This window comes from Oreochromis niloticus, linkage group LG12 (genome assembly GCF_001858045.2).
Source record: "Oreochromis niloticus isolate F11D_XX linkage group LG12, O_niloticus_UMD_NMBU, whole genome shotgun sequence".
NCBI lineage: Eukaryota > Metazoa > Chordata > Actinopteri > Cichliformes > Cichlidae > Oreochromis > Oreochromis niloticus.
The window spans coordinates 32,849,914-32,861,968 of record NC_031977.2 but is presented as its reverse complement, the minus strand read 5'-3'; the positions used below and the strand labels follow the sequence as shown (position 1 = coordinate 32,861,968).

At 40.0% G+C, this 12,055-nt stretch overlaps 1 protein-coding gene across 1 annotated transcript in view; it reads left to right on the top strand.

Moving 5' to 3' along the window:
- The first annotated feature begins 6,525 nt into the window (after nucleotides 1–6,525).
- sh2d3cb (SH2 domain containing 3Cb) overlaps nucleotides 6,526–12,055 on the top strand; it is a 53,415-nt gene continuing 47,885 nt past the window's right edge. Inside the window, exon 1 of the mRNA XM_005451484.4 lies at nucleotides 6,526–6,656. Within this exon, the coding sequence (XP_005451541.1) occupies nucleotides 6,638–6,656 (19 nt within the window). The 5' untranslated portion in view covers nucleotides 6,526–6,637. The remainder of the gene's footprint in view (nucleotides 6,657–12,055) is intronic.

Below are 12,055 nucleotides of genomic sequence, written 5' to 3'. Positions count from 1 at the left end.
TATGTAAATTCTCTAAATATCTAAATAAATATCTAAATCCTCTAACACAATCACAGCTTAGGCAAGTTTGGCTCGTTTGCAAGTTCAAGAAACTTTTTCACTCAGCACTCAGTGTAAGATGAGATAGTGGGCGTGATAGCAGAAAAATGTTGAGGTGGACCGTTTTGCGGTGATGGATGGGTTTTTTTTTCACACATGTAAATTTGCACGTTGAAGTGTTTGCTGTTCAGGAAGTTGTCTCATACAGAAACGACCTACTGCCCTACTTAGTCTCTTTCTGCTGTACCTGCACGGTGGCAGTCGTTGTTTTGCTGCATTTTAGCAAATACACTTACTGTCAGCTGTGAGAGTACTTTGATTTGCTGTTTTCATACAGTAACATGTCTTCCTTGGTACAGCCTTTGTTTGTCTGTGCTTACTCAATGTTTAGATGACATAACAGCTGGTGTATGCAGCAGACAGAAAGTCACAGCTGGCAGCTGGGACAGAACAAAACACAGTTCAGGCCCAGTAACAGACCAGTCTGTGTGTGAAACGAGCTTTTATTCCTCGAAAATGTCTCACAAACCTCAGTCTGTGTCAGCAGCAGTGTGTAAACGTAGAACAGAACCGATTAAAGGAAGTTTGGATATCACTTGTCCTTAGCCAAAATGCTTTCAGAATAAATGTTATCAAACTTTAGAAATTATGAGTCACTGAAACCAGAAATGACGCTTAAAACGGCTGATGGTTTGTTGGTTTTCATGACGTGTTTGTCGGTCAATTCTAAGATTAAAGTTCCTAACTGAAACCAGAAATTAGTGAAATATTTTTTAGTAGGTGCTCATTTTCTGATGGCCAGTCTCTCAAAACTATCAACCACTTGAGCTTTTGAGCTCTACTCTGACCTGGACTTTTCTTTTAGTGGGAAATCTGTAATCCTACAAGGTAAAGTTAGACATTTAAAAAAAACATATTAAAATATGGGTGGTACGGTGGCATGATGGTTAGCACTGTTGCCTCACAGCAAGGAAGTCATGAGTTCTATTCCATCAGGCCGGGTCTTTCTGTGTGGAGTTTGTATGTTGTCCCCGTGTTTGTGTGGTTCCAGCTTCCTCCCAAAGTCCAAAGACATGTAGTTAGTGGGGATAGGTTATCTGGAAACTCTAAGTTGCCCATAGTTGCGACACATTGGTGCCTCCCACCCTAAGACAGCTGGGATAGGCTCCACCGTACCCCACAACCCTGAAAAGGATAAGCAAAGGCAAATGGATGGACATTAAAATATATATTTTAATGTACACTGCTCAAAACAATTAAAATACCATTTTTTAAACAGAGTATATATTAAGACATTTAAACCTCTGGGACATAGATCTGGTCCACTGAGTACCAGTAGTACAGAAGTTAATTAGTTTCAGTTGCTTTGGTGTTTATGGAATCAACAGCAGGTTCAGTGGAGGGGCAACAATGAGACAACCCCTGAAACAGGAATAGTTTTGTTGGTGACAGCTGCTGACATTTTTCCCTGCTCATCTTTTTTTGACTCTTTTTCAGTAGTTTTGCATTGGGCTGTTGAGACCTGGACCCTGCAGAGGGTGCACAGGTAGCTCACCTCCTCCACAATGGCACATCAACACGTGCCATTACCAGAAGGTCTGCTGTGTGTCCCAGTACAGGTTTAAGGGCATGCAGGAGATTCCAGGAGATAGTCGGTTAATGTAAGAGAGCTGGACAGGGCCATAGAAGGTCCTTAACCCATTAGCAGGACCGGTATCTGCTCCTTCAAGCAAGCAGGAACAGGATGAGCACTGCCAGAGTTACAAAGATGATCTCCAGCAGGACACTGACGTGAATGTGTCTGACCTAACAGTCAGAAACAGACTTTGTCAAAGTGGCCTGAGAACTGAATGTCCTTTAGTGGAACCTGTGATTACTTCCTGGCTCTATGGAGCCAGATTGGCATGTACCAGAGCATTTCAGAAGTGGCAAATCCACCACTGGCACCCTGTACTTTTCACAGATGAGAGCAGGTTGACTCTGACCACGTGCGACAGACGTGAAAAGGTCAGAAGAGGGTGGGGAGAACATTATGTTACCTGTGACATCATTTGACATGATGAGAGAGATAGCCTCTATTAGTCTAACCTGGATTCAGGTTAGGCGAGCGTTATGGGCCAATCACCACCGATTTCAAAGCTATACCACCGATGTCAAACGGTGGTGGTCCAATGCCCGTCTGGGGCAACATATCCATGAAGGGGTGCACAGATCTCTACAGGCAGGTCAGCGGCACCCCGACCGCCATTAGGTATCAAGATGAAATCCTAGGACTCATTGTCAGACCCTACGCTAGTCCTGGGTTCCTTGGTTACATGACAATGCACAGCATATGCAGGCAGTTTCTGGAGGATGAAGAAATTGATACCACTGACCAACCCGTAATGCTTGCCTAACCTGAATCCAATAGGACACCTCTGGGACATTATGCTTTGTCCATGGGTGGCTGCCAGGTTGCGCCTCAGACTGTCCAGGAGCTCAGTGATGTCCCGGTCCAGATCTGAGGGGAGATCCTCAAAGAAACAATCCTTGGTCTCATAGGGAACATTCCCCAACGCTGTTAAGCATGCATACGAGCATGTGGGGGACGTGCAAACTACTATTTTGCCAAAATGGACTAGCTGGCTGCATTATTTTTTCACTTTGATTTTCAGGGCGTCTTTGAATTCAACTCTCTGTAGGTTTATTCTGAACACATCATGCTGTCCATAGCAGTACAGACATCCAGAATGCTGTTTGTTCCCATTAGATCTGAAGGGTTTTCAAAGCGTGCCTTTAATTTTTTTTCTAACAGACTATATATTTGATTTACTGTTCCTTAGAATTTGAAGTGTCTTTCCTCTTTCGTGCCATGTATCATTGAATAAATTAGTTTGGTTGTAGAGACATCTGTAAACAGACACGTTGCCAAGTGATGAAACAAACTGACATCATGTCATAATATTCTGGGTAATTGATGAAACTGCAACGATGGGATCTGGCTTTGCCGGACTCAAAATAAAGTCGATCTATTTGTGGTTGAATAGCCTCTGTGTAACTGCTTCCCTTTTTCAGATTTTTAGATTGTTACATAGTGAAGAGAGGTAAAATATTAACACATAAAGTGGCCACAAACAGACATCCAACTCATCAAAATAATGTAGATGTGTGTAAACGACCACCAGTCGGCTGTTTTAACTGTCGTATTTGGATTCAGGAAATCAAAATCCATTAGAAACAGCCCACACTGAAGCAGACACGTTTGAAAAATCTATGGCCACCATCACCAGATGTCGTAACCTCTTCATGTCACGTCCGGTGTGGCAGACGTGTGGAATTGAAGATAGGACCTAAAATGCGGCAGCTCTGGTGCAGGTGAGTATTTATTGAACCGGAGTAGATACAAACAATAGAGGCAGGTAATCACGAAACTGGAAAACCTAAACTGGGCAAACTAACAAAACAAACCAGAAACGTAGGTGCAGGGAGACACAGGAAAATCCACAGGAAGACGGACAGAGAGACGCAGGGAGACTGAGGGGAACAACACAGACGAACCAGCAACGAGGACGGGTGAACACACACTATAAATACACACCAGTAATCAGGGGATGGGAAACAGGAGGGAAACACACCTGGGAAACATAACAACTAACAGGGCAGGGGAAACGTAAACAGAACTCGCTGACATAAGACAGAGACCTTCAAAGTAAAACAGGAAACCCATGCATATAATGACACAGACTCAGAGACGCGGACTAAACACAGAGACCTACTACACTAAGGGGATGCACAAGCAGGGAAGACACCAAACAGAGGGAACACCACTAAACCCTAGGAAACCCAAAACAACAGTTATATTACAAACCATCAAAAGTAAAAGTACAGAACCAAAAACACTGGGTCACCGACCCAGGACCATGACACTTCAGCTCCAAACTCAGCCAGGATTTCAATTTCTTGCGGCTCAAGTACTAAATTGTTATTATTATTAGTTTGTGTTGACTTGTGTGGATAATTAAATGTTAGATAATTCAGTGTGATGGCTTTTATAACAGAGCAATCTCCATAGTGAGATGTCCATAATGAAAACTGAAATTTGTTAAATGTAATGAAAAGTCTATTGTGCATTCTTTTTCATTTTCCTTTGTGTTTGTCTCCTCGCAGTCACTCTTCTATTGCCACTAATCTCTAACTGGGATTGTTCAGTGGGAACTTTTAACTGGTTTCTCTGAGTCCTGCAGCCTGAGGGGTTTTCCTTGTGTCTCCTTCCAAGTAATGGTTTAGAGACACTGCTTGTCCTCTGAGAGCATTACTACAAAGCCTTCTGTGCATTTTAAAATAATTTTCTGTTCTGTTTTTTATTTAAACCAAGTGTGATGCATTGATCTTCTGATGCTGTGCTCACATCAGGTGCTTTGGGCCCAGCTGATTCAGTTCCCCAAAGTGGTTTAAAGCTGTGCACGTCCTTAGAAACCTTCAGTCCAGCTATGAGTTGACTCCCAGTCCCTTCTTTGTCAGAATAAAAACTGGACTTTAGATTCTTTAACCTCATCTCAACAGTTCAGGATACTTTGTAAAAATGCTACCATGGAAACGAATTGCAGTTTTTTCTCAGAATACATAAACAGCTGTCACGTCAGCCGCTTACAGTAAAGTTCCCAACAGAAGCTCCGCCTTTAAAGAGTCTCCTTTTTCATTTAGATTTTTTTTTCTAAGAAACCAGTCATGGCCACACTAATGGTCCTTGACAAATAAAGAATAAAACTAAATCCCATTGTTGCTTAGTGCGGGAAGCTTGAGGCACATACACATTTCTTGGAGCCTGATTAAAATGAAAACTACCTGAGAATCATTTGAATGCTGGAATTAACATAGCTGATGACACTTATCTGCTTCAGTCTGATTGCTGACCTGGAAATAAAGCGGAATCTGAAATATTTCATCATTTCAGAAAATCTTGTGCTCCTACCGCCTCTGACTAGTCTTCGGCTTTGCATGAATGAAGGACTGATGTCTGATATGGTCACAGAGTTTTGAACGTCAGTGAGTGGAAGTGGTTAAAAAAAAAGTTACATGACAAAAAGGTGCAGATGAATGTAAAATCCTTTCAGTTGGTGTTGGGATTTTGCTTCACCAGGAAATGTTGGCAGGAAATGTTGCAAGATGCTGACAGCTCTGTGCCTCCACCTACTGAGCCTGTAAACAGACGAAAGTCCTCGTGCTGTGCTTACATGTTTTCCTTTCCCATGATTCGTGTCTGTTAAAGAGGAATGTTCGGTGCTATAACAGCTTGAAAAAAAGCAATGAGAATATGAGCAGACAGCAACACTTGCTTGCATGTTCTTTAATATTCTGTAATATTTTCTGCACTACACTTGTCTATAATTGTAACTTTTATTTAAATACATTTTCATATAAAGTAATCATGTTAAATTATATATATATAATTTACTTTAACAATTCAATTCCACCATCAGGCTGGGGTCTTTCTGTTTGCTTGTCCTCCCCGTGTTTGCGTGGGTTCTCTCCGGGAACAAAGTAGGAAACCCCCCAAAAAGGTTATTGTGAATAATGTTTTAAAAATGGGGATATGATTTTTTTTCTTTTGCCTTCTGCAGTTGGGTCATGCTAGAAAAGGATTTTGAATCACTCCTTTTAGAAATGTTTAACATGCAGGGCGTTTCAGAGGAGTTTGGACGCCACCCAGTGATTTTAAGAACTGAAACAGGAAGTGAAACTATTTAAATTGGCAGTGTTTGCTTTAAAAAGACTTTTAAAAAATTGGTTTAAATGCGACTTTTTAGGCTTTGACTTGGTATGGTGTACAGCAGAAACATGCCAAACACTCTGCCGAGCCAACAGGACTATGTTACTTAAAGAATGCATTATTTTATTGATCATCAGCGTCTCTTTTTTTCTACTTTTGATCAAAAATCTGACTGTATGGATAAAGCTTATGATGCAGATGTAATGAAAGAAGAAAAGCAAGAAAATAAAAATAAGTATATTAAAACACACACACAGTAGATACCGATGGATACTGTAAACATACACGTTTGATTATGGCAGACACACATAATCAAACATTATATAGTTTGCTAAAAGGCAACAACAGACAAGAGATGATTTATTTGTATATAGTCCCCACGTCTTGAATATATCTTTAAATTCATAACTGCTGCTAATGTTTCTTGTGTATAGATTATAGAGATACCAAAAAAAGAGGGTTCAGCTACCACTGTGTACCTACTAGTGTCTGAATTTATTCACATAAATTATATTTAAAGTAAAAATATATAATTTTCTTCTAGGAACCACAGTGTGAGTTCCTGTTTGTTGATATGTTGGTTGGGTAGTGACTTAGTGAGAAAACAGTCATTTGCTGTTGCATCTCACACTTCCAGTGTAAAGTGACGATATGATTTGTCATCTGATTGCTACAAGACAGCATAGCGAAAACTTGAAATGTTACCCCCAGCTTCCGCTGCGTTCACAAGACAGGAAGTAGATTCATTCTGTTGAGTAAAGAGCATGGTGCTGGAAAGACGTGGAGGACACTGGTTTTAAAGAGTGCTTTACATGTAATCAGGAAACCCACACACTCCACCAGTGAGCCATGAGCAAACGGAAACTGAGTAAGTTATGTTTTATTTTGTTGACAGGGAATTATTTGGAAGAATATATATAATCACAGTACCTGTTATCTGTCGCTCTAAAGGATCCAGCGAAGGTAAATCAAATCCGTCAGTGAGAGGAACACCTGATGGTAGACGGAACTTTCTCTGATTTTAGGCTGATTTTAAAGACTGTTTAAAGTTTTACATTTTGGTGTAAAATACTAAAAAGAAAAGGTAGTGACAGCAGAATTCACACAAAGCATTAAAGTAAAAAAAAATCTTTGCTCTGAAGTCCAGTAATATTTTTTTCTAAAGTTTAGATCATCCACAGGTCACAAGATAAAACTGGCTGGGCATGATATGAATTAAAGTTGTGCTTCTGTTCTATACAAAGCTTAAAACCTCAGTTTCAGGATTGAAACAGTCATTTTCCAACATTTTTGTTGGATGACTTATCATCTTACAACATTACAGATCTACTAACAAGGAAGTTTAAATTTAGGATGTAACTATAAGTTAAAGGTGTAATCCTTCTAAGTAATAGTACAAAAGTTGTGGCATCAAACCAGCCTGTGTCTCTCTGCCGGGCACGCAGCTTTCTGAGATAAATCTACAGATTTCATGTGACATGTTGTAAATAGATATTTGGGATCTTGATCATCCATTCGTCCATTCTCTTCCGCTTATCCTTATCAGGGTCATGGGGGGATCTCAGTTCAGTTCAGTTCAACTTTCTTTATATAACTCCAAATCACAACAACAGTTGCCTCAGTGTGGTTTATATGGTAAGATGAGGACCATACGATAAAACAGAGGAATACCCAGCAACATTATGAGCAGGACCTTTGGCGACAGTAGGAAGGAAAAACTCCCTTTTAACAGGAAGAAGCCTCCGGCAGGACCAGACTCAGGAGAGGGGCGGGGCCATCTGCCACTACCAGTTGGGGTGAGAGGAGGAAGACAGGGCAAAAGACATGCTGTGGAAGAGAGACAGAGATTAATAACAAGTAATAATTAAATGCAGAGAGGTGTATAAACACATAGTCAGTGAAAAAGAAATGTATTATGGAAATCCCCCAGCAGCCTTTAACTATTGCAGCATAACTAAGGGAGGATTCAGGGTCACCTGATCCAGCAGTAAACTGTATGCTTTAGCAAAAAAAGAAAAAGTCTGATCTTAAAAGTAGAGATGTGTCTGTCTCCCGAATCCAAGCTGGGAGCTGGTTCTTTAGAAGAGGCCTGAAAACTGAAGGCTCTGCCTCCCATTCTATTTTTAAATATTGTACGAACCACAAGTAAACCTGCAGCCTGAGAGCGAAGTGCTCTAATGGGGTGATATGGTACGATGAGGTCTTTGATATAAGATGGAGCCTGACTATTCACAATCTTGTATGTGAGGAGCCGGATTTTAACTTTAATTTTGGATTTAACAGGGAGCCAATGAAGGGAAGCAATACATGAGAAATATGCTCTGTTTCTAGTCCCTGTCAGGACCCTTGCTGCAGCATTCTGGAGCAACTTTGAGGGTTTCAAGACATCCTGATAATAACAAATTACATTAGTCCAGCCTGGAAGTAGGAAGTAAGCCTAATAAGCCATTTGAAGACATTCATTTTTTAAAATGTTTTACACACAGGTGATAAATTACCATTAAATGTTCTAAACTGTGTTGTAGAAAAGTCCAGTGACTGTGTATCTGCAATGGAAGTTGCAGAAACTGGAAACACTCTCCATGTTTAATTTGTTTGTGACGGCCGTTTTTCACTAAATGCGATCGGGTGAGAATTTGTGTATTAAAGTAGTTATCAGTGTTGTTTTTGCAAAGCAGATCTTGATCTCAGTCAGACTTCCTGACACAAAACTATTTACTGCTGCCTTGCCACTTCTGCTTACTCCTTCTATCACTGCGGCTGGTGCTGCACATTTTACTGTAATCGATAGTTCAAACACCTCCCCCTCTGCTGTGGTCTTCTGTTTATTCTTTTAGCTACTTAAATTCTGTTGTTGTCTTTAACAGTTCTGCCATTTTTGGTGTTCACTGGTGTTCACTTCACTTTCTTTGCTTTTTTGTCTGTCGCTTGCACAACTTTTTCATATGTTTGACTGATTGCTGTTGCCATCTTATTTTTCCAAAGCCCAAAGTAACCATTACATGCAAAGGTAAAGCTATCAGCTGAACTTGCAGACTTCTGAAATATGCCATATGATGAAAGCCAAAAGAATTTTAAACAATTCATTAAATTTGTAACCAGATAATGTTTATTGTATGTTTTTTAAATTATGTTTTTAATCAGATTGGAATATCACAGCAGCCAAATGACGAAAGCAGCGTCTCAAATTTGTTTTTGAGTCTGGTCTCCTAAAAACAACCTGCAACCTGTCCTAGCAGACTCAGACTGACACAGTCACTCTCTGACTGACTTTCTAATAACTACCTTCTTATTTGTAAGTGCAAACAGATTGCCTAAGCATGGCAATCAATCTGACTCAGCACCCAGTTTGTGTCTTTGCAGTCAGAGGTTCTCCTTTTATTCAGCTGGTTGTATTCATGTTATATTCCTATATAAAGCAAGGCTGCAAACGCCTTTGTCATGTTACAGTTAAATGATATCCTGCAGCAGCTACGTCACTGTTTGTGGAGGAATTTCTGAATCTCTTTTTCAGATCTTTGAGCTTCTGGCTGGATTATGAAAGTAGGTTTCTGGGTATGTGGATGGCAACATATATGTGATCTTCACTCATTTATCATGCTTACTTGCCACATTTTCACAAAGTGATTTCATGCAATTGCTAACTTTCAATCTAAAAATAAGAGTAGACTAACTCAGTTTTGATGCACCAAAGTGAGACTGAAGTGAGTGATCGCAGTCCTTCGAAGCAACCATTTCAAAAGCGAGTAGGGAACTTGTTTATTGCACAAAGTTACAGTAATTTTAGTCAGACCACAGTCTTCCACCACAGTTTTCCTTGGTGTGACTTTAGCACTGAAAAGAAATGTTACTTCGAATCAACTTTAACAATTACCATCATTTTGTTACAGCTAAGTTTATTTGTTTTACTAAGACTGTAATTTAATATAAACCTTTGACTTGAAGTACAGATTCTCATATTTGACAAATTGTTTGTGTTGATTATTTTCATGGTAAGTTATTTTTAATTTTAGGTACAGTGAAATAAACAGTGTTAACCCAGAAATCCCATTTTTCTGTTGCAACAGTCGAGTGCAATGCAACACTTTTTCAGTGTAGAAGCATTTTTAAAATTAAGCAATCTCTAGTGGTTTTATGTAAAAGCATATAAATAAAATGAGCTCAGGTGGCCACTTTTAGATCGGGCACAATCCTTATTTACCTATATAAGTTCAGTCACCACCAGTAGACTCGAACCCCAGTGTACTTAAGTCTGCTGGAGACAAAATGAATGAAAACCATCAATTATCTGAACTGCTAGAGGCTGAGAGGCTCACACCGACTCATTCATACCTTAGATTAATTCAGAATCACCATTTAACCCAACATGCATGTCTTTGGGCTGCGGCAGGAAGCTGGAGCATCGGGAGAGAACACACGACACTAAAGAAGTGCCCCGAAACAGGAACCTCCTCCTGTGAGGTGACATTGCGACCCACACCATGACATGATAAAATACATCTTGTTTAACATCTGTTGATATCAGTCACAAATATTTGAGCATTGAAAATCCCCCCAAAAACTTAGTGTAACTTATCACAGGCTACATTTGTAAATATTATAATATGGAACTGTAACAAAGCGGAGGAAGTAATCTAAAGCAAATATATTTGAAACTGTCTTGTATGTATGGTACATAAGACATGAATAATATTACTATATATTAACTTTTAGTAGAGCTGAAGTAGAAAAGTAGTAGTAGAAACACAGAGACAGTGGTATTAGACCAGTCTGGTAAAAGAGGCTGATGTAAGTTTATTTGTGCAAGCCCATAAATGAATGTGCTCTATTGATGCTCGTTCCTGCGTGTCCGCTGTTGCTTTGTCCACTGTTCCACTTACAAACATCTTTTTGCTCCATTGTAAACGAAGCATAGACGCGCCTTTGTGCTGTTTGAAGGAACAGCGGCCCGGCTGAGCGCACAGAGCTGAGCTAAGAAAAGACAGCGAATTCCTGCTGACAGGACAACAGGCCTCTGTGCATCTCTTCTTCTGCTGCTTGACTTGGTAGCTGTCTTAAAACAACTGATTTTCACCCATGAGGCAGCCTGAGGACATTTATTCAGTCTGTGAAAACAAATCAGCTTCAGGCTTCGGCACAACAACAGCCTCCAATGGAGCTCAGTTGAGTAGTTTTAAAAAGTTAAAATTTTAAAGTCACGTTGTTGCTTTTAGTGTCATGTTGTCCTTTGACATTTACAGAAATAGCTTAGGATCATAAATGCTGAAGTGAATCTGCCTGCTGTACAAAAACATTCATTTTGGCACATCGTGGCACTATTTTTTAAAACAGAAATTGGCAAAGGACCTAGCTGCACATTTTGTAAAATCTCCTTGTCTGCTGTTATAATTTGGCACTATATAAATAAATCAGATCTGAGTTAACTGTAGATCATTTTTCCTCAGCTCTTCAGCGTAATTGTATCTCAAAGAAAGCGAAACAAGTTTAAAAACAGAATGAACTCAACGCCTAACAAGTCCTTTGGGATTTTTTAATATTTCCACAAGCAAACAAATGCAATTGCTACCAAAATAAAACAGGAAGTGCATGTCAGAGAGACAAAGCACGCATTGACAACAAACAGAGGGAGACAAAGGGAATGAAAAACAGTCCAGGTAGCAGGCATGCACAGTCGGGCCTGGTCTGGGCTACTTTTGGTATGTACGGTTTAGTTATGGCACCATCAGGTGTTCTGTGGGTATAAAGCAGGTTAGGCATGGGTTATAGAAAGTACTATGTGGGCCAGATGTGCCCCAGATGTCACAACTGATCTGACCTCCGGCTCAAGGTTCAATGTGGTTCATAGGAAACCGCAGATGTGGGCCATATCTAGGCCAAATGTTCATTTCTCTCTGAGATGAGACAGGACAGCACTAAAAAACACAGAGAAGGGGATGAATTAAGTAAAAACAGGAAGCAAAACTCACCATAAACTTAACAAAAGCCAACAGCATAGTAAGGAATAAATGACACAAAGGGAAATGCCCACATCTGTTTTTTGGAAAGAGAGGTGGTTTTTAAGTTGATTGTTTAGTACTACTGTGTTTAACTTAACTCTGTTCAGTGGGATGTGCTCTGAAATATGACAGGCAATAAAGATCATTTTCTCATTGTTATGGTCATGGAAATCGATTAAGAACAATGTGGAAGTGACACATGCTGGCTCAAGTGTAAAAGATAACATCTACCCTCCATCAACCCCATCTTTGTATCTCTCTCCGAATCATG